The 23300-nt window shown below is 43.1% G+C and overlaps 2 protein-coding genes across 2 annotated transcripts; both read right to left on the bottom strand.

Moving 5' to 3' along the window:
- Positions 1-1139: 1139 nt before the first annotated feature.
- On the bottom strand, positions 1140-6171 carry LOC115776795 (zinc finger protein 768-like). Its single transcript, XM_030724570.1, has 4 exons — positions 5719-6171; positions 4727-4803; positions 3894-4008; positions 1140-3814 (listed from the first exon to the last, which is right to left on the bottom strand). The coding sequence occupies exons 1-4, from the start codon at positions 5993-5995 to the stop codon at positions 2784-2786; spliced, it is 1500 nt and encodes a 499-aa protein (XP_030580430.1). The 5' UTR covers positions 5996-6171; the 3' UTR covers positions 1140-2783.
- Positions 6172-15706: 9535 nt separating this feature from the next.
- On the bottom strand, positions 15707-20100 carry LOC115776796 (zinc finger protein 239-like). Its single transcript, XM_030724571.1, has 2 exons — positions 19929-20100; positions 15707-18564 (listed from the first exon to the last, which is right to left on the bottom strand). Exons 1-2 carry the CDS (start codon positions 19942-19944, stop codon positions 17639-17641), a joined length of 942 nt encoding a protein of 313 aa, XP_030580431.1. The 5' UTR covers positions 19945-20100; the 3' UTR covers positions 15707-17638.
- Between the last annotated feature and the right edge of the window lie 3200 nt (positions 20101-23300).

The raw sequence follows: 23300 nt of genomic DNA, 5'->3' as shown, positions 1-23300 counted from the left end.
CAGCTTTGAGTCCCAACAGCACTCTTTCTGATAACACTGGTCAACAATGATTTTGCTACCTGGAGAAAAATACCTGATATAAGGCATTTCAGGTATGCTAATTCCAAATCTATTATCAGAATTTCTGTAGCATGTCAGGTTCTTGAGTTATGTGCATGTCAATATTTAGCTAATGTATTGCTGTACTAGCGCTTCTCACGTAAATGTAGAGTGTGCTAAGATTTTCTAATTTTGAAACTGAACAGAATTTAGCAATAATTTGGGTGATTTTGCGGTGCTGAATCCAAATATGGTCATTAAAATTCAATCAACTAAAGTTTAACTGCCAAAATTGAGGATCAACAATGCCAGAAATGTGCAATTTCTGATAGTGACTGCTTTGATCTGTCAGTAGAAGTTTTAGTGCTACATCAAGTGATGGAATAGTGTTTCTGGGGCAGTCCAAAGTGATGGAAAGCTTAAAGCTGGGATCTTTGATGGAGCCCAAGTCCCTGGGCTTATTAGAGACAAAGACTTGCCATCTTCGCTCAGACCCCATGAACTAATAGCATGGGAATCATTTGTTCAGCTGGTACAGAATTTCTTGGGCAACCACAAAGCCCCAAACTATGAAGAACTAGTTGACGACATGCTCGTATCATTCAAAAATGGGTTGCAAAATATCACTTAAGATTCACTTCCTTCACTCTCATCTTGACTTCTTTCCACCCAATTTGGGTGATGTGAGCGATGAGCATGGTGAAAGGTTCCATCAAGATATCTCTAAAATGGAGACCAGGTACCAGGGGCGCTATAACACAAACATGATGGGTGAGTACTGCTGGTTTATACAGCTTGAAACTTCCATGAAGCGCAAGAGCAAGTGTTTGTCACACTTTTGAACTGTTTAGGAAGACTAATTGTGGACTGTATTAGTTTGAGATTCCTCATATGATTGATTTTTGGTATCTGTGTCTTTTTTTTTTAATATATTTTTTTTTTTTGGTCTTTTTGGCTTTATTTGATAGTTTCCCAGTGGAGATAGACAGGAGGGCGGGGAGGAGAAACGGGGGAAGACGCGCAGCAAATGGCGACAGGCCGGGCCTCGAACCTGCGCCAGCCGCACAGCCAAGTGGCACACACGGTCACCTGCTCACGCCCTGAGCTATCCTGGCACCCCAGCTGTGCCTTTTTTCACCAGAATGTTCATAGTGTATTTTTCTAATAAAACCACTGACGTCGAGTTTGGCGATTGGCATTTATTGGCATAGTTACGTAACTTACGATCCTGACGTGCTAGAGAAATTCTGTTTGCATATTCAGAATCAGCATATCCAACTTAGTAAAAATCTGTTGTTTTTCCTCAGGTAATAGACAAAAAGGGTTTTTTGTTGACCAGTGTAATGTCTCTCCACTACATGCAGCAACAATCATAATCACATCACGCACAAAAACTGCTTTACTCCTGCCACAAGTCTCAGTATCATAGTTATGATTATCATAGTTATCATTCATTCATTCTGCTCCCCAAATTCTGCACTCTGAATGCTAAACTCCTACAAACACATATGCAATAAGCCAACCTCAAAAATATGTATGTCTAAGCCTTTTAGTCACAAATGTGAAACTGCCTGTCTTTAGTAAATACTTGCAGTGCCTTTAATGCCAGAAGAGGGTTTTGGAATTAAACAGCTACACCTCCTCCCATACCTTTGCTGTAAACCGAGGGTATATTTTATAATACTTTATTAACCAATATTTATTAAATGTAATAAAGTTCATTATAATAAAAATGTAATAAATTTTGACAGATATACTTTAAGAATTGCAAGAGTTACAAATGCTGTTTGCCAACTACAGCTACTTAATTAATTCAATATAAATTTAATTAAACAGCACCAGTTAAAAACTGTTGTCTCATGGTGCTTTATAATGTAAGGTACAGAGCCTACAACCTGCCCATCAAAAACTGAATTTCATATTTTCATTGCTACTTACTGCTGCTGACTACACAAAATACAACACGATCTGGAGTTGCTGGAATCAGTAGGTGTTTCACTTTTAACTAAGACATGAAAAGTCCACTATCGGATTCCCGCTTTATCTATTAATGAAAATTGATCTTCAATAAATGATGACTGAGTAGATGACGTGAAATAAAGTCACTCTTTTCTCCACTCCTTTTTTAAAGGTAAAAAGGCATGAAGCACACCGATACACATTCATAGTCCTTGTGCCACTGGAATAAAATAAAGATTCTGCTCTTTTATTTATCATTGACCCCACAGCGAGTCATGGCATCATAGCTTGATCAGTGAGGGCATTTTTCGCTGTTCACACAAGTGCTTAACTCAGAGTGAACATACTCAGAGTTGTCTGAACTAACTCTGATTATGCGTTCTGGAACGGAAACTTCAGAAGTTTTCCATCAACTCACAATTTATGGTTAGACTTGGAGTTTGTTAGACCTGCATTCTGGAACAGGGCCCAGACAGTCTGTCACAAACATTTCTATTTCCTAACAAATGAATTAAATGCTAGCACTGTCTTAGGCCCTCTGAGGGCCAACTCTGTGGCCTTCTCTCAGTGTTAAACTACAGGTATGAAGAGAGAGTAATTTAGGGTAAACCCGCCTTAAAATTGAACTTCTGATTTAGGATGAACATTTACTCTACATGTTGTGATCATCATCACATCACTCTTTGTGTTCAAGCTAACACTAGATGAATGAATACCACCTTTAAATGGTTCACCATTCAGAGTCCGGACTGTATGTGGATCAGTGAATTCCTCCAGCATTCACTCTACAGGCCGCACTGAGACTGCTGCCGGTGTCTGCGAACGCTACACATTTGGCTGAAAGACTGTCCGCAGCGTGAGCAACTGTAGGGTTTTTCCTGCGTGTGAACCGTGCGGTGCCTCTTCAAATGGCTTGATGAGATGAAACTCTTCCCACATAGTGTACATCGATAACGTCTCTCACCAGTGTGGATGAGGAGGTGAACCCGCAGGTTGTTGGGCTGGGCGAAACCCTTTCCACAGTGAGGGCAGGTGTAAGGTCGTTCCCCTGTGTGCACCCGCTGGTGCAGCTCCAGGCCAGCTGTACTGGGGAAGACTCGTCCACACACAGCACATACCACTGGTTCTTTAGTAGCAGTAGTGCTGCTCCTGTAAGGGCGCCTCTGGCTGCTGGTAGTGCCAGAGGAAGCTGTAGCGGGAGGAGGAGCGGGGGGTGGAGGCGGAGGGGGTGCAGCAACTACAGCAGCAGCAGCAGCAGCAGCCATGTCAAAAGAGGCAGCAAAAGCAGCCATCTCATGAGCACCACCTGTAAAAAGCATAGTTGGGGGACCATCGAGACTGTCTCCACCTGCCTGTGAGGGGAATGAGGCAGAAGGATGCCCACTATCTGTGTTCCCCAAACCCAGCTGTGCTACTGCATAGGCTGCACCAAGATGACTGACCCGCTCCTGCATCCAGGCCAGATCCAGGCCCAGGCTGTTGAGGCGGTCAGAATTAGACTCGTCAGAAGCTACAGTAGCTGACAGTTGAGAGGGATGAAGTTCATCTTCAGTGGGATCATCTGTCTGGATCTCTGGTTTCAGAGCACCATCTGGTAAGTTCCCTGTAGGGTCCCTGCGAGCAGCTTCAGGGGCCGGAACCCCCTCACTGTTCCCTAGAGGCTTAGTGGTCTTACGTTTTGCTCGAGGCCTGCAGGTCAGGTCCATTGTCGCATCAGTAGGAGAGGAAGATATTTGGGAAGTGGAAGAGGTGAGGCTTGTGGCACTGTTGTCAAGAATAAGATCAGAAGGCGGGGTTTCCTCACTGGGCTCCAAAGCTGAAGAAGAACAGACAGTAACAATGAAACCGTATGACCAACAAAATCCTGATTTAAATGTGGAGGGAGCCATACACACCTGTAGCAATGCCACACTCTGCCCTGATATTAACTTCCACCTTGAGGTCCAGGTTGCAGTCATCTCTCTCCTCTTTTTCCTGCTTCACCAGTGTAAACATCTTAGCTTCCTCCTGCTGGGAAACAACAAAAAGCAGCTTGAACATGACAGGCCAGAAAAAGCACTAACTAAGAACTAGTCTATTTACCATTTACATGAATTATAATGTTTTTGCATCACAATCACCACAAATTTGTCAGTAATGTATTTCAATAGAGAATATATTTTGTGTCTGTGATGCACATTCTGTATGCACCACAGTGCAGAGCAGAGACCCAACCAAGAGACAGAATCCCACTCATTCACTAGCACACTTAAACATGCACACACACACACACACACACACACACACACACACACACACACCCCAAATCGACCTCATCCAGGAGATTCAACACTTTCCCAGCTCTTTTTGCTTCCTCTTAATTTCAGAAAGCCTTCGGGGAGCACTTGTGATTTTATTTTTGCATGGTTTTCTTTAAAAATATGATTTTCATATGACACAAATAGAATGAAAGGGTTTAGTTTTCTGACAGATCTTTGCAGTCGAACTTATTGTATTCAAGGACATCAAAATAATGTTGGGCCTTTTGTGCTGAGGAATGGGAAAAAACTGTAAAATTCAAGTCCACAAAGGAATGTCATTTTCAGATTAAAAGGTGTGACTACTTCACAAATTGCAGTGAGTTGCACTGCGTATTTTTATCTAAAGTTATATAAATTAATCCAGGGCTATAAAGATAGAAAAGCCTCGTAACAAGACTCACCAGCCTAAAGCATTGATTAAGCTTTACCTTTGAAACTGGATGAAAGGATTTGCCTTCAGAAAGAGCTGGAAGAGGGAGCGCCAGAGGTTCATGGTCATCAGGTCCTGAAAAATAAAGGACACTGCACATGTACTCTCCACGTGTTTCAGCTTTTCAGCTAGCTTTCAACCAATCACATTATCACAATCATTCCTAATAGCTTCTGAAAGAGTTCCTATAGTTTCACACAGACAGACACATCCTGCTATCTGACTTCTTGAGCAGTTCCAGGATACTCAATCACACATATCTGACATACATACATGTCAGGTATTAACCACTTCATTAGGTACACCTTGCTAGTATCTGGCTGAATCCCCTTTTGCCTTCAGAAGTGACTTGATTCGCCATGATAAAGATTCAATAAAATGCTGGATTTTGGTCCATATTGTCATGATAGCATCACACAATTCTTCTAGATTTGTTAGCTGCATGTACATTCTTCTGATCCTACCATCCAACTGTCGAAGCAGAAACCAGTCTCTGTAAACCCCACAGACAGGTGTGCAGGAAAATACTGTTGGATCAGGAATTTCTAAAATACTCGGCCTCCTGTAGCACCATCAACCAAAATCAAATCAAAATCACATTTGCTGGAACAAAATATGTGAAGCCATCCTTTATCATGCCTCTCAAACAAGGCAAAGTGGAATGGACCACGCATGGCTGGAGACCACTAACAGACAAATCCACTGTGCACGTCCTCTTCTGTGTCACTGTGCTCAGATGTGACATCATGTGTGCCTGCATGATGAGCATTAGCGCACAGCGGGTTGGAAAAGTTGGATGAGGCTGGAAAAACACGGAGACTTTACGCTTTGAAAGGGCTGAATGATCAGGGCTGAATACAGCAGCTCATTAATACCCTCACTGATGGATGGAGGATGGATGGATGATGGATGGATGGATATGTGTGTGTCATGTTAACATGTTTTCAAATAAGTGTGTCAGCTGCAGTCCTGCCTCCTGCGTGTATTTACCTTCGGGTGGCCTAAAATGAACGGCATGATTTTCCTCGCGCTGAGTCCGTCTCCTCATCTTCCGCTCGTAGCTCCGCATCTTCACGTCCATCTCCCGCAGCCTCTGCCGCAGGGCATCGTTCTCCTTCTCGCTCTTCTCTCGCTCCTGCTCCATCTGAGAGCGCAGCGCCGCGTAACCATCGTCCACCAGTTTGCATATCTCCGCCACCGCCGAGTTGGCCAGGATCTCGATTATCGAGGCGATCTGCGCCTGGAAGCCGACACAGTCCGCCATCATCGCCAGCTCCGTCAGCGTCCTGTTCCTGCACGGACAGATGTGCGCGGCAGACGGCGGCCGCTGCAGAGGCTGCGGTGCACGGGCGTCAGCAGATCCACGCACAGATATGTGGCCGAAGACATGCAAAGGTTCAGCGTCGCCCTCCTTTATGCGCTCGGAGTGCTGTAGCTCTTTCAGGTGCAAGTCGCCCTCTGATGACGTCGGTTTGTTGTTTAGCATCATGTCTCAGGAAGTGGGCCCCATGTGTCAGTATGCATGCGGGTCACAGACCTACTCTCCAGGGTTTTCCTCTTTTTCTGTGTGTGTGCTGTTAAAGACAACCACCTGCTGTTTGGTGCTTCTAAAATTTTTCAGTCCAGATGTGTTTTTTGGAAGCAGGTGTTCCCATGGCACTCCAGTACAGAGTGCAGCTGACATATACTGGTGAGGTTAGTCTGCCTGAAAGATTCTGATCCATGTATTAAAGTCTGAGGTGAAGGTGACTCATCCAGCTGCTGTCTTTGTCCCAGAGCCTCCCCCTACTTCTCTATAAGCAGCCCTGCTGGCTAACCCCAAAAATGACAACACAGCTTGCTACTGACTGGAACACTATTAAGGGACCATGATGGTTGTGCGTTGATCATGTGCAGTTTTGCAGACCATCGTACATACTGCTGAACAGACATAAATAAGCAAGTTAAGTTTATTTAGATAGTGCATTTCACAGACATAAAAGTCACAAAGTGCTGTATTAAAACAAAATATCAAAAAAAGAACCATGTTAAAACAGAATCAAAACAGATATAAAAAAGAATGCCAGCAGAAGGCCTGATTAAACAGTGTTTAACTGTTTTTAAAATACTCCACAAAGTCAGCTAAACAGAGCTGGAGTGGTAAACTGTTCCAGAGCTTTGGTGCCATTGGCTGACAAGCTCTGTCTTCAGTCTTGTATGAGGGACAGGACAGCTAATGGATTTTGAGTTTGTGAGAGAAATGTGATCGGCAATGTGTTTAATAAGTAGTTGAGATAAGTAGTCTGGGGCTTGTCCATTTAGTGATCTGTATGGAAGTGTGAGACTTTTAAAATGAATTCTAAAACCAACTGGGAGCCAGTGTAAAGAGAATAAAATAGGTGTAATGTGTGCTCACTTGTTAGTGTGTTAGGAGTCTAGCTGCAGCATATTGCATTGCATTGTATTTTTTTTTTCTTCCTGCTCTTGGTGGAGACGGACGCATTTTTCTCTTCTCCTCAACCTTCCCTATCTACCCCTGCTTTTTACTGCTTCGCTGCTTAGAGCGTCCCTTTACACATCCCCGAACTGGAATTTAAATTATGGATCTGGTCAGCTGGTCTCTCAACACTACTGATGATCAAATTCTCATCATGAAGAGATTGGGAGAAGGGGAACCCTCTTTCCTCTGGCCCGGCTACATACCCGGCTGGTTATGTTATGGATTCCCGTGGGGATGGAAGATAACATTCCTGGCTGTACTGTGTGGACGTGGCATATATATTGATACCAGGATTTTTCCCGAATTGGACCTGGGGATACCTGGTTTCTGGGCAGTTGTTCAGGCCCTAATAAGGCTGCCTATGGGGGATGCAGAAACAGTACAAACTCAATCAGACTCAGTAGAGCTGAATCAAAGTGGATTGCATCTGGAGGAGTGTTGGAGTCTTTGTTCTGCGTGGTGGAGTAGAACCAAATTCGGATGATTGGACTTCTGAGAGGTAACCAGAAAACTGTAAGTCTGTCAGCAGTTATGATGGCCTGAACCTAAACAATTGCAGTATTTGGAATTTGGCTCCCAGACGGCCTTGGATGGCTGTCTGTCTACATTGTCTCCTGGAGATGTTATGTAAATAGATGCTCTTCACCCCCGCCCCATGTTGTGACCTGTATCCTGGCAGCCGAGGCTGACTGTACCATCTTACCATGAACATTATCACAAACTGCTGGTCGTGGAAGCTGTGTGGCCATCAGAGTAGCCCCTCCCCTACCCACCCTAGTGCTCTCTAGGCTTTAAATGTGCTACTGCTTTGCTGAGGTGTTTTTTGGAACCTCGTACTGTGTTCATTATGAATACCTTACGAACCTATCTATCCTAATGTATCTCTTTCTGTTTTCCTGCTAAAGGTAGCGCCAGTCAAACGGCTGCATAACCTCAGACACCTGTCCCCCCTGTTTGTGTTTGTCTCTGTGTTTGTATTTCTTGGATGGGTGTTCTGTTAACTGTAATTTCCCCATTGTGGGACTAATGGAGGTATTCGTATTCATATTCGTGTTCGTATGGAGGCGTGACAAAGATTATTTGTCTAAGCTGGTAAAAAGGGCATTACAAAAATCTAGGCACAATGACACAAATGCATGAACAATATCCTCCAGTTCAGATGAGGAGACCAAAGCTTTCAATATAGAAATGTTCCTTAAATGAAAGAAACACAATTGCGAGATAGATTTTATATGTGAATCAAAGCCCAAAGAGGAATCAAATGCTACACCAAGATTATGAACACTGGTCTGCTCAAGTGAGCAAAAGGAAGCAATCTCCTGACTGATTGGAGAAGCTATAATCATGGCCTCAGTCTTGTTGGCATTTAAAAAAAGGCAATTATTGGAGAGTCAGTCACTAATCTGGGATAAACAGTCAACTAGGGTGGACAGCCTATCTAACTGTTGAGGCTTAAAAGACATATACAGCTGAATATCATCAGTATAGAATTGATAAGAAATGCCAGAAAAAGACTGAATCATACCAGCTAACAGGTGAATAACAATGGACCCAGGATTGAACCTTGTGGAACACCACAGGTTAGAGAAGCGGTGTAAGAGGAGGATGTGCACGCCCTAAAAGAGAATGTCCTTCCAGATAAACAGGAGGAAAAACAGTCTGAGATACAAGCCAAACCCTTAAGCCTGTTAACTAAAATATTATGGTCAGTGGTACCAAAGGCAGCATTGAGGTCAAGCAATATGAGCAGAACAATGTCCTGCATCAGATACCATTAGAAGATCATGATAGAACTTTAAAAGAATAGTTTCAGTGCTATGTTTAAAAAACTAGATTGAAAAGGGTCAGAGGTACAAGGCTGAGTTAATTTAGTTATTATTAAACTAAAGTATTAAGCAGTCATGTTGAATTTTACTTAAAATTTGCAGGGATAACACTACCTTGGCTACTTTTTTCTTTTTGCTTATATTTGGCTTATGCTAAGGTGAATAAGAGAAAATTCATCTGTTGAGATGAGAAATCACACTGGCTTTTTTTGCTAATGCTAGCTCTGTTACCACAATGCAAATGGTAATTGATCTCAAAGCAGCGAAAGCAGAGCCAGTGGAAGCTTGTGAAGGAACCTGAAAACCACCTTAATCCTTTTAGGTTCCGCGTGTTCTTTGATCAGAAAGATTTCACTCAACACATAGGATAAGGAGTCAGTTACTAAATTTAATAATTTCACAGGTTTACAGATCAATCTGGACCAGACAGCAAACTATGACTAAGCTAATACAATCAGCAGAATCAGGGCCCGAAGTCTGATCCCTATCTAAGCCAGTCCAGATCTATTATATTCAAAGCTTATCAGCTTCTATTACATCATATGCAATGCAAAAATGTGCGAGAAGGAGGATCCCAGCAGCCACTTCTCAGATGGCCCCTGAGTTTCTCCTTATCACTTGTTTTGGTTTCCTTGTTGTCTCCTGCGCGTCTGTGTCTGATCATCCCCTGAGCCTCAAATATCTGAGATCTGATAAACACATACCCACCAAGAACACACTGTGCCTGGCCGCCACCAAACACATGTACTTCTGTATTGTTAAGCAATTATTTTGTTTATGTTATACTCTAAGGCAAAATTTCTCAGGCAAATAAATGTGGGAATAATAAAATCAAATGCATATCGTGATTATATTTAAAGATTCATAAAAACTCACTTCCTTCACTTCCCCAGCACTTTTCTCCCTTCAGTTTTCTATCAAGGGCCAGAGTTTTAGCCACAATGAGCATGCACAAACCACCAGCAGAAGCTGCTGGGCCCTCAGCTTGGCAGGTTCAAGCCATTGTTAAGAGAATACAGACACATCCACGAAATCGAGACCTGCTGCAAACTGTATGCAGATACAGTGGAATCAAGTAGCTAATCCTGCTTCCAGAGATAACAACCAGCTGCAGCCACAAGATGGCATTTCTGACTGTTTGTGTGCATTGTCAGTGGCTACAAACATGTAACCAAACAGTGGTTGTCAGTGGATGAGTCTGCACTCTCCAAAAATAAGGAAGACCTGTCAGATCAGCAGCACAAGGTTCATGTGCCTACTTAATATTCTCACATTCATCCTGCAGGCTCAGACTCTCAGTGCTGAGTTTTGTGTAACATCCTGATTCATCTGAGGGACAACATTCAGTGCAAAAGACGTGATCTGTGACAGAAGCCCAACTGGATGCTCAGTTATGAAAACACAGCACATTTTATGTGCCTGTTTTTTGGTTGTACCAATACTATAGTTGTTGCAGGAGTCCTGGGAGCAGTGCATTATTACTTTGAATTCGATAACCACTAACTCTAAAAGACATACAGTTTTTGCTTCATAGAGGTGCAATCACATTGAGTGTATATACATATTTGGTTGGGTGTGTTCACTTGCTGATGCGAACCTTCTAGTGGTAGTTCCAGCACCGATAAACTTGCCACACTTTGTGCAGCTATAGGGCCTCTCTCCAGTGTGAATTGTCTGGTGAATCTTGGGGCTGCATACTGGAGAGAAGGACTTTTACCACAGGTTGCAGTTGTGGGGCTTTTCCCCCACATGGACGTATGCCTTTAGATGTGGCTGGAAACACTGGTTTCTCGCCAATGTGCACCCAGTTGTGGGTTTTTAGTTGGTGAGGGTGAATGAAAGGCTTCTTACACAGATCGCAGTGGTAGATTTTCTCACTGCCAGGTCTCTGGAGCAGGTCCAGAGTGCCCATTCTTTGCAGCTGGATTAAGCAGGTGTTATTGAGGGAGGAGACAGTTAGTCTGATGTGGAATAATTGTCAGGGTTGCTCCTGTTGCTAAGAAAAGGGTGAGGATTTCAGTGGCTCGTCCATACTTTTGGAGTGTAATGGAAATTTTTTTTTGTTTAATTTATTTAACCTCAGTTTACTATTACTATGTGATTGTAACTTTATTGTACAGTGTGTGTGTTCAAAGTTAGGAAAAAACTAACTGTAAACTATATTCAAAGTCATGATGCACTCTCTGTGTCTTCATTATCAGGCAGGTGCCTGCATGACTGTGAGAAGAAATCTCCCTACAGCTGAACAGTGAGTATAAAGGAGCTATTAATGTTCTGTATCAATGGTACTCTGAAGACTGTTTGATCCCTATGCAAAGGTTTCATTGAGAAAATCTGAAACCAATTCGGTTTCTAAAATCAAATTTAGTTTCAACTCTCAGCTTATTTTTCCAGAACAATCATATTTGTTAGGAGTGGACAGGTTTAGCATTGTTTTGCTGAAATACCCAAGGCCGTCATCTGGATGGGAGCATATGTTGCTGTAAAACCTGTATATACCTTTCAGTACTGATGGAGCCTTTCCAGATCTGCAAGCTGACAATTCCATAGGTACCCCCATACCATCAGAGATGCAGGCCTTTCAGCTGAGTGCTGATAACAAGCCAGTCTTCCAGAGGACACAGCATCTATGTTTTTAAAATTCAATTCCTCTGACCACAGAACAGTTTTCCACTTTACCTCAGTCCATTTTAAGTGATCTTTGGCTCAGAATAGGCAGTGGTGTTTCTGGATCATGTTCACATATGGCTTCTTCTTTGTATGATAAATCTTCAACCTGCATCTGTGGATGGCACAGTGAGCTGTGCTCACAGTAATTTCTGAAAGCATTCCTGAGTCCATGCAATGATTTCCATAACAGAATCATACCTGTTTTTAATGCAGTAACCGAAGATCATGGTCATCCAAAAGGCTGAAATTCTTTACTTGTAACTAAACTGTATTAGTCTTGTATACGTACTGCTGCAGTTAGAGACTGCTGCCTGGCAGCAGTTGCCTTGAAATGCACTGGAAAATGGGACATATAGTGCGGGAAATAATTATTTAATTACATGCTGAATTTATAAGTTTGCTCACTACCAAAGAAATGAATAGTCTCTAATTTTATATAGTAGTTTCATTTTAATAGCGAAAGACAGAATATCAACCAAAATCCAGAAAAAAAAACACAGTCCATCTATTCATTCTCTTCCGCTTATCCTGTTCAGGGTCGTGGGGGGGCTGGAGCCTATCCCAGCTGACACAGGGCGAGAGGCAGGATGCACCCTGTACAGGTCACCAGCCTGTCGCAGGGCTAACACAGGGAGACAAACAACCATTCACACTCACATTCATACCTATGGGCAATTTAGAGTGACCAATTAACCTAACCCCACTAACTGCACGTCTTTGGACTGTGGGAGGAAACCCACACAGACATAGGGAGAACATGCAAACTCCACACAGCGAGGCCCGGGCCAAGGTGGAATCGAACCCAGGCCTTCTAGGTGTTATTCCACCTGTGAGGCAGCAGTGCTAACCACCACGCCACTGTGCTGCAAATTGAAGTTATACTTTGATTTGCATGTCATTGTGTAAAATAAATGTTTGATTCTCTACAATCCAGCCAGAATTCTGGCTCCCACAGATTGGCTGTGTGCCTATGTGGCACACAGATTACAATCAGTCAGTCAGTTAATTATGTGTATGAAGCACACCTGTCCATAGAATCTTTCTTCCACTCCAACCTCTCCACCACCATGGTCAAAGACCAAAGAGTTGTCAAAGAACAACGTTGTAGACCTGCACAAGGCTTGAATGGGCTTCAAAACCATCAGCAAGGGGCTTGGTGAGAAGGTGACAACTGTTGATGTGATTATTCAGAAATGGAAGACCATCAGTCGCCCTTGGTCTGGAGCTCCATGCAAGATGTTACCTCATGGGCTGAAGCTGACCTTGAGAAAGGTGGTGGATCAGCCCAGAACTACAGGGGAGGAGCTTGTTAGTGATCTGAAGCCAGTTGGGACCACAGTCACCAAGAACACCATTGATAACACACCATGCAGTGATAGACTGAAATCTTTCAATGCCTGCAAGGTCCCCCTACTCAAGAAGGCACGTGTACAGGACAGTCTTAGGTTTTCCAGTGAACATCTAAATGATTCAGAGAAGGCTTGGGAGAAAGTGCTCTGGTCAGATGAAACCAAAACTGAGCTCTTTGGCATCAACTAGACCTAAATCTTGGATGAGAACCTCCTTCGCTCAGCCAGAATACTGAAGATGAGTTGTGGATTGGTCTTCCAGTATGACAATGACCCAAAACATACCACCAAGGCAACAAAGAAGTGGCTCAAGAAGAACCACATTAAGGTCATGGAGTGACCTAGCTAGTCTCCAAACCTCAGTCCTGTAGAAAAATGTGGAGGGAGCTGAAGCTTCAAGTTTCCAAGCACCAAGAAACCTGAAGGATTTAGAGAGTTTCTGTGAAGAGGAGAGGGCCAAAATACTTCTGAGTGTGTGTAAACCTGATGAGCGACTACAAGAAACATCTCACCACTGTGCTCGCTTCCTCCACCAAGTACTAAGTCATGTTTTGCTTGGGGATCAAATACTTATTTCATTCAATGTCATGCAAATCAATTTAGATATTTGTAATGTGTTTTTTTCAGGATTTTTGGTTTATATTCTGTCTCTCTGCGTTAAAATAAAAATACCATAAAAATTAGAGAATGTTCATTTTTTTTGTATATGAGCACTGTACTACTAATGGCCCTGGTGGTAGGTGCAACTCTTACAAGCCTGGAATCAAATATTTAACATTTGCATTTTTTAAAAAATTTCTCAATAATTAGCGTCATAATCAAATTACCTGAATAAATAAATAAAGTTGGGTGATAGAACTTTGATTCCAAAAATAATGGAGGCTCTCTGATGGCACTTTCACCACTTACAAATGATGCAAAATTATATAGTGCTTGTTGACTGCTATTGCACACTCTGAGTCATGTATTTCTCCATGAAAGCAAATTTGGTGTATTAAAAAAGTTTCCTTCAGCTGAAACAACCTAATCTGACCATGGTCTATGGCAAAGCAGCAGCGTCAGCCTCACTCGATGTGACATACAATGGTGTGCAAAAGTTTGGGCACCCCTGATAATTTTCACGGTTTTCCTTTATAAATCATTGGTTGTTCAGATCAGCAGTTTCAGTTAAATATATCATACAGCAGACGCACACAGTGATATTTGAGAAGTGAAATGAAGTTTACAGGATTTACAGAAAGTGTGCAATAATTATTTAAACAAAATTAGGCAGGTGCCTAGGTTTGGGCACCTCAACAGAAAAATGACATCAGTATTTAGTAGATCTTCCTTTTGCAGAAATAACAGCCTCTAAATGCTTCCTATAGCTTCCAATGAGAGTCTGGATTCTGGTTGAAGGTATTTTGGACCATTCTTCTTTCCAAAACATCTCCAGTTCAGTCAGGTTTGATGGTTTCTGAGCATGAACAGCCCGCTTTAAATCACACCACAGATTTTCAATAACATTCAGGTCTGGGGGCTGAGATGGCCGTTCCAGAACGTTGTACTTGTTCCTCTGCATGAACGCCTCAGTAGATTCTGAGCAGTGTTTGGGGTCGTTGTCTTGTTGAAGTATCCAGCCCCGGCACAACTTCAACTTTGTCACTGATTCCTGAACATTGTTTTTAAGAATCTGCTGATATTGACTGGAATCCATGCGACCCTCAACTTTAACAAGATTCCCAGTACCTGCACTGGCCACACAGCCCCACAGCATGATGGAACCACCACCACATTTTACTGTGGGTACAAGTGTTTGTCTTGGAGTGCTGTGTTCTCCAAATAACTCAGTTTTAGTTTCATCAGTCCACAGCACCTTATTCCAAAATGAAGCTGACTTGTCCAGATGTGCTTTAGCATAGCTCAAGCGACTCTGTTTGTGGTGTGTGTGCAGAAAATGCTTCTTCTGCATTACTCTCACATACAGCCTCTCCTTGTGCAAAGTGCGCTGAATAGTTGAACGATGCACAGTGACACCATCTGCAGCAAGATGATGTTGTAGGTCTTTGGAGCTGCTCTGTGGGTTGACTATGACTGTTCTCACCATCCTTTTTCTTGGCCTGGCATTTCGGGCCTTAACTAGAACTATGCCTGTGGTCTTCCATTTCCTCACTATGTTCCTCACAGTGGAAAGTGACAGCTGAAATCTCTGAGAGAGCTTTTTGGGTCCTTCCCCTAAACCAGGATGTTGAACAATCTTTGTCTTCAGCTCATCTGAGAGTTGTTTTGAGGCTCCCTTGTTGCCACTCTTCAGAGAAGATGAAAAGAGGAGAAACACTTGCAATTGGCCACCTTAACCCTTTCTCATAATTGGATTCACTTGTGTATGTAGGTCAAGGGTCAATTTTGTGTTCCAATAATTAGTGCTAAAGGTATTCAAATCAATAAAATGACAAGGGTGCCCAAAGTTATGCACCTTCCTAATTTTGTTTAAAGAATTATTTCACACTTTCTGTAAATCCAATAAACTTCATTTCACTTCTCAAATATCACTGTGTTCGTCTGCTATATGATATATTTAACTGAAACTGCTGATCTGAACAACCAATGATTTATAAAGGAAAATCATGAAAATTATCAGGGGTGCCCAAACTTTTGCATACCACTGTAACAACTGAGGCAACCGCAGGAGGCAGATGCAACCCTGGCTCAGGTGAAGGTCTGGCTGAGGATGGGGCGACACCCAAAATGGACTGAGGCATCAGCACTAGGGACTCAAGGTAAAGGCCTACCACTACCAATAGAGCAACACTGGCCTCGTGTAGCAGAGGTGGTAGGTTCACAGACAGGGGAGAGACCTCTTGAGCCTGAGGTTACTAGTGGGAAGGAAATGGACTACTTAAGGAGGCTGAGAGAATGCCTACAGATGGAAAAGGACACTGCATGATTAACCCGAATGACCCGGTCCCGGACAACAAGCCTGATGTTTCCCTGAACAGGGAGTCCCTGCCAGTATTGCTGAATCTGCTGAACCAGGATTGGAGACATGGATGGGGTGCTACAACTTAGACTTGTGGCACATCTTTTCTGGCAAGCAAGTGGAACATCACACAGGGTGGTCTGCAGAGGGTGCTTTGGGACACTTCTTTCCAATGTCTACTGAATTGTTTGCAGGGCTGGCTCAATTAATGGCTGCCGTGTCACCAAGATGTATTTGGCAAGAGGCAATCATAGGAGACACGTACAAAGTATTACTATAATACTAGTTACATTACAGCAGACAAAACAGTTTAACAAAGAACTTTAAATCCTAAATTTACAATTTTGTACCTGGCAGCTAACTGTAGTCACTGTCTGGTGGTACCACTTTCAGGTCAGACACCTCAGCAGATAACTGATCCTGCCAGAGAGCACCACTGCCTGCCTTCAAACAGGTGAGGATAAAATGCCTTGGAGGAGTGACTGTGAGTAGCTGTGGCAGAGCACCCTGGAGTCATGCACTGACCAAGCCAATCTACATTGGCCCTGACGGTCACAAACCACCTTTAGAATGATGGACGGAAACAGTTTCCTCCAACTGACTATCAGTGCCACTTGAAGTTCTGGATGCAGACATGGCAGCAGCCAACTGTTTTTGGGAGGTGGGTGATCTGGTGGTGAATGGCCACTAACTCGTCTCTGACTTTATGGACAATGTGGTGGACAATGGAATGAAGCATCCCAAACACCCTGGAGACCATCCTGTAGGATGCCCCACGCAGCAGCCAGAAAAGGAAAACCAGGGCCTCTGATCCTGGTTCAGTAGATCAAGCAGCACTGCCACAGAATCCATGCTCAACTGAAAATGAGGCCTGACGTCCTTCTGGATGAGGAACCAGTCCAGGTCTGGTACACTCCAGTTAATCCTGCCTTACAGGGGTCTGGAGAACAATGAATTTTTAGCATTAAGATAAGATCTGGGTCTGTCTTTCTGTGTTAACCCTGCGACAGACTGGTGACCTGTTCAGGGTGTATCTTACCTCTTGCCCTAAACTCCAGCTGCTGAACCTCCTAAATGATAAAATAAATAAATCCTAGCAAAATTTCTGGCTCTCTTTCCCATTTTTTTCCAGACAGTTCAGTCATTATCACTGTCACAGATTACAGGAGCTATGCTCTGGGATGTTGGGATATGGGCAGGAACACCTGGTTATCATATCTAAAGGCTAACAGCTGCTTGGTTCCAGTCTTCAGCCTTTGTAGGCCGCATCCTTCAAAGGATGCAGCCCCTGAATTGGGACACAGCTATTGTGGGAGCTTAGTCAAATACCTATTCTCACACACTTGTCAGGGGAGTGTGATGATACATCAGTGCCAGTACTCCCAGCAAGACATTGCACTAACAAGATAATCAATGTTGTTCACTCGTCAGCAGTTATAATGTTGTGGCAGTCTGATGCAAAGACAGCTGGACTGAAAAAGGAACATTATTTGTTTCTAACATACATGGCACATCTAAAAAAAGCACAACTAAAATGCTTTCTGTGTAAAGACAATGTACTATGTTCATGTTATTTTTCCCCCCTAGGTACAGTAGATTAAATTAAATCATCCCTGCCCTTTGTCCTCTACTTGGCTGTGTGCAGAGCCTGGTGCCGGATCAAGTTACTGAGGAAGGAGAAGTTTTTGCCACACTTGGAGCAGTGGAATCTCTTTTCCCCGGTGTGGACACTTTGATGGACCTTCAGATTGGTGGAGGTGGAGAACTGCTTCCCACATTGAGGGCAGGGGAATGGTCTCTCTCCTGTGTGGACCATCTGGTGGCGCTTGAGGCTGCAGAATTGGCCAAAGCTTTTACCACACTGGGTGCACTGGTACGGCTTCTCCCGTGTGTGAACACGCTCGTGGATGCGCAGCTGACACTGGTGGGGGTAACGGCGTGAGCAGAAGGTACAGGCATAGGGGAGGCAGGGCTGTTTCTGCTGGGGGTGTGCTGACCCAGACTCCTGCTTCTGACTGCTGGGTACTTGATAAATGCTGTTTTGACTGGATAAGTTGTCCATCTGCTGCATCTCAGACCATGGCGGCTGTGTTTGCTGGTGCTGAGAGTCCACTGTTTCTACACCAACAGGAGAGCTGTGATTACTATGAGCTGCATTACGTTTAAACTTCACACCATCGGGTGGCTCATTAACCTGAATACAGAACAATGGCTGATAATGTGACCTCACTCTGCTGAGAGGTGTTACTTCATCTGCTCCTTGATCTCTACCTCCTACTGATGGCCACATCCTACCACATCTGTTCTCCACCCCACATGGCAGTGAGCTGACTGCAGTGCCATCAAGCTTTGACATAGGGCCCGACCATTCCTTGTCACTTTGAGCCATCTTGGAAACCGTTGGGAAAACAGCTGAATTGGTACTGATTTGGTTGAATGATGCATTTGTGGTTTGGTTTGTAGAGCAAGATGGCTGCTCCATGTCTTCAGTCTTGCTGTTGTCCTGCCAATCCAGCTGCCTCTGGGAGGGACTGTGTTTTCCCGGGTTGTTGCCTGAGAAGCCCACAGCAAAGAAACTGAATTAGAAAGAGGCAGAGCTGTGTGTGTGTGTGTGTGTGTTTTAACTGCACAAGGTTAATACCTGACAAGTTATATGCATCATGGTGGTATTGTCTAAGAACCAGGGCTATTTACCTCCACAGTGTACAAATGCTCTATATACTGCATGTGTGAAACTACATGTAGCAATTTACACATACAGCTTAAACTGATGTTGTTATTGCTCCTCCACATTTCTCTTCCTTCACGCTTGGGCTGCTACCTGATTCACAGTGGCAAGCCTTTTTTAAAGGCTTTCTTCAGGTTCCTGTTCTTCTTCTTAACATTAGTTATTTTAGATTCATCATGAAAAAGCACACATGCCTTCAACAGAGATTTAGAATGATGCAAAGGGGGATTGTCCAAAAAAAAAATCAATACTCAGACATTAATTGATCCCAAGATTTTCTGTTGATCAGCTGCGCATGTGCAGCATCATGACACCACACACAGCTTCACCCTGCAGGCCCCTCCGATCACTTCAAGCTGATGTAGCTGATGTCCACAACACTGAACAACTCTTCATGAGAAATCTCAAGAGGTCAGGATTGAAGTATTAAGCATCATAAACAATAACCTGGCCAGAGTGAGCGTGACCTGTTTAAATGTTAGCAGTGACCCGCATTAGCCATATGTTAGTGGCTATGGCTAATAGCAAAATGATAGCATGTTGGATCTAGCTAGCAGTGCTGCTCATCTGTAATGTGAAGTGACAGCATTTTAACAGGATAACATAATTATTTGCTTTAAAACAAAACAGCATTATGTTTCTCTTGAAGTCTCAAATTGAAGCTAAAAAAAGTCATCATGGCTTGGGGGTTTTGAGAGTAATGAATTCTTGAAATATTGCTTTATCACCAGCATGTTTCAACTGATTTGTGGGGTGCCTGTGGCTCAGGAGGTAGAGCAGGTCACCTACTAATCAGAAGGTTGGCGGTTTGATTCCGGGCTGCATGCCACAGTATCCTTGGGCAAGATACTGAACCTCAAGTGGCTCTCTGACGCAAGCGTTGGAGTGTAAATGTGCGTGAACGTTAGACAGTAAGCACTTAGCTTAATTTCATATGGAAGTGTTTGTATGAATGGGTGAATGCAAACGTGTTGTATAAGTGCTTTGAGTGATGTTACAGTAGAAAAGCGCTATATAAGAATTAGTCCATTTACCTTTTTTATATTAAGCATCACACACCAGGCACAGAAGCTTGTCAGGTGATGATTACTAGGTGCTTCACTACTCTTAGGAGAGCCTACTCGAGGCAGGCTGACATGACCTGAATGGGATTCCCAGCACAGGAAACAAACTGAAAAACAGCTGATACCTTGGACTTCATCCATCTTTTCCTCCAGGCTCTGAGAGCTGCTTGTGCTTTTCAGACACCCCTGGCCCTGAAAAGAGGAGGGAAGTGTTTAGCTGACATCCAAGAACCCAAGGGGCACTCACACAGCAACTTATCTTCTGCAGCGAGAGGGTTATGGTGCAGGAGTATATGTGGTAGCTTATTTACTTACTCCATCGAGGTATGAATGTGTGTGAATGTGTAAATGCAGATGTGTTGTATAAAGCATTCTGAGGGTTCAGCTAGAGTAGAAAAGCTACAGTATATAAGAACTAGTCCATTTATGGAAGTCATGTGATTTGCATCAGTCTGCTGCGTCCAAAGCTGTGGTTATGACATGAATTGTGCTTTAACACAGTGCCATTACATTTTATACAGGCACCTGACTTGTTGCAGTCCTCTTAATGATGAAGGAGCTGCTGCTGGGAAAGTGCATCTCCAGACAACTGGAGCAAAAAATAGAAAAACCAATATACAGGAAGTGTGTCATTCAAAAGCTTTTTTTTTTTCTCCATTTGGTCTCATATTTTTAGCTTTGAAGGAATCTTCTCAGAAAGTTCTGTGCCATCGGTGAAATCTGTGCTTCTGCATTTTTAACGACTTAACAGAAAGGCCTGTTTGCAGTCTTTTGCTTAAAACCCTTCCATCATTATAAGCTCACTGTACACCAGCAGTAATGGCACCGCTCTGATGTACTCCACTGTCACTCCAGAGGATACGAGACATGAAATAACAAAATACAGCTGTTTGAAAATACAATTTATTGGCAAATTCACATTTCACTCTATAAATGAGTACAAACTAGTGACAATTTTCATCTCTTGTTTGTTCCTCTTATAGCTCAGATTTAATTCACTCATTTAAAAGGTAAAACTAACTTTGTTCAATGTCGACACTAAAACATTTGTCATGACCGATGGCTCATTTTGCAAATGAATGACATTTAAGAAAAGAAATGAACTCACAGGGAAACTCCTCTGAAGCCCTTTTCAGCTATCAGCACTTGATGGCTTCTTTTCACTCACACAGTGGCTGTTCCTCAGCAGCTTCAAACATGACAGGCTGTTACACACAGTTAAAATACTCTGCACAAAGGAATCAGCATCATAAGCACAGAGGTCGACCCCTATTAGCCAGGTGTGGACTGGTAATCCGTGCAATATTAACATCTACAGTGGTATTGTAGGGTCTTTACCTTACAATATAAAGCTCCTTGAAGTGGCTGTTTGTTGTGATTTGGTGCTAGTTAAATAAAACTGAACTGAATTGGTGGATTAATGAGGACAACCCCTCTTCGGGACAGATATGAGATGTGTTGATAGACAGATGTGGTCTAAAGAAGGTGGGTGAAGCTGATGTCTCAACTTCCTCTTTGTCCCTTGATTAGCATTTCCAAGCTGTTGGTGGAAAAACCTCACTGAGGCTTTACATGTTCACAGAATGTTAGTTTTATCGGTCAAAAGAAGCAAAAACAGATGAGTTAGATATTTTTACACTGCTGCTAAAGATACCAGCTGTGACTGCGGAGCTATCATCTTTGAAGAGTGGATACCTGTACACGGTAAAGGTGTGGTGATGGCTAATGTGCATAGTTTGCCTGAATGTGGCTACTGGCGCTGTATTATAGTCGGGACTCATGACTTCTGTCAGTCTGCTGTCCGTAAAGATGCTGCCTCGAGCAAGAGCCTCCGCTCACCTGGAAATCCCAGATTTTAAACAGGCATCAGTAGAACGCATGAACCGATTATGTGCTTGTGCATTATTGGATTTGATATCAACCTGATTACCACAATCTGTCATGTTATGAGCCCCAAAACAAAAAAAGGGATTTTTTTTTTAAACCGCTCCCGTCAACTAGAGGCACAAAGTGAGGAGTGTCATGGCTTTTAAATGGGTCACTTTTGGTATCTCGTGTTTGAATCTCAACAATATGCAGAGAGCTAACACTGATTATTGGACTTTGATGTTGGATTTGGTGTTTTTGTATGACATTTGTGTTAAACTAATAAGGGAAGATCATTTGTAGCATTTGACTTTACACTTCAATACCAACCATGATATCTGTATTTTCATGTTACAGCTGGTGGTGGTAACAGCAGTGCTATAGCCAACAACAGAGGATTAACAAAGATAATTCATCCCGGTTGTTGATGAAATCCAGGTGCCTTTTATATTTAGTAAGTGGGCTAGCTCACATTGACATGCCACCTGAAGCATTTAGCCACATTCAGGCCGATCTTGTTTACTTTGTGGGAAACAGCTGGGCTCTTTCATGCAGTACATTTGTGGAAGCTTTTAAAATCTATAGTTATGTTTTAAAAATGAGTGACTTATGAGTGCACATTACAAAAGGTACACAGCAAACTAATGCCAACAAAGTGCACCACACACCAACAGTTGTGACATAACTTTTGATGTAGGTCACTGATTACAAGGAGCTCTTAAAGCATAGGAATAGATGATGATGATGATGATGATCTGGAACGTCCCTTCCGGACTGGAAGGATCAAAGCTGTTAATGCTAGTGTGCAGTCGATGTTGTTGCCAGCTCCTCCTCACACTGAGGTTTCACCTACAAGCTCATTCACAGTGTTCATGGTCTGATTTTATATTTTTCACTCCAATAGAAATAACTGTATGTTTATAGACTGCTGCTATAACTGTTACATAAAAGTGACCTGGGTATGTGACTTTATAATAATGTTTACAATTGATGTAATGGCCCCAGTAGAGCACCGATACATGTGCCATGGATTGTGTCTGGGACAGTTTAATCTTAGGGTAATTCCAGTCCTGCTAGTTTTTGATATTACCGTATTTTCCGGAGTATAAGTCGCACTTTTTTTCATAGTTTGGCTGGGGGTGCGACCTATACTCCGGAGCGACGTATATGTGACATTTATAACACATGAACCAAAATACTCCAGCCACTTGACATCTCCGTGAACTGCAGCTTTAAGGCAGTCTTGCGTAACCTGTGGGCGCAGTGGATGATGGATGGAGAGCACAGCTTAACGGCAACTGGGAGAATGCGCCACCCAACTTTCCTGGAAGTCATTGGATGGATCAAGAAAACATGGGCTTCAGTGACAACCAAACCATCCTGTTGGGATTCAGAAAGGCTGGAATAATTGGAACTGCAGCTGACGACGAGTCTGACTAACGCGACACAGAAGAGGAAGCGGCGCTTCGTCTACGAAGTGTACGGAATTGTTTAGAAGTGACACCGAGGATAAAGAATTCAATGGATTGATGGTTTGGTTAACTTGTTAGTATGTTCTTTATGCTATGGTTATCTGAATAACTTAATGTTACGTTAACATACTGTAGCGATTCTCTTAGTTAGAGAGCGTG

Source organism: Archocentrus centrarchus, unplaced genomic scaffold (assembly GCF_007364275.1).
Source record: "Archocentrus centrarchus isolate MPI-CPG fArcCen1 unplaced genomic scaffold, fArcCen1 scaffold_37_ctg1, whole genome shotgun sequence".
Classification (NCBI taxonomy): Eukaryota; Metazoa; Chordata; class Actinopteri; order Cichliformes; family Cichlidae; genus Archocentrus; species Archocentrus centrarchus.
The sequence above is the reverse complement of the archived record's forward strand: the minus strand, read 5'-3'. Positions and strand labels throughout refer to the sequence as shown.

Coding starts and splice junctions, on each gene's coding strand:
- LOC115776795 (XM_030724570.1), bottom strand. CDS start 5,995: ATGATGGCGGACTGTGTCGGCTTCCAGGCGCAGATCGCCTCGATAATC. Junction 4,804..5,718: donor TCATTTTAGGCCACCCGAAG/GTAAATACACGC, acceptor TTTATTTTTCAG/GACCTGATGACCATGAACCT. Junction 4,009..4,726: donor CCTTTCATCCAGTTTCAAAG/GTAAAGCTTAAT, acceptor GTTGTTTCCCAG/CAGGAGGAAGCTAAGATGTT.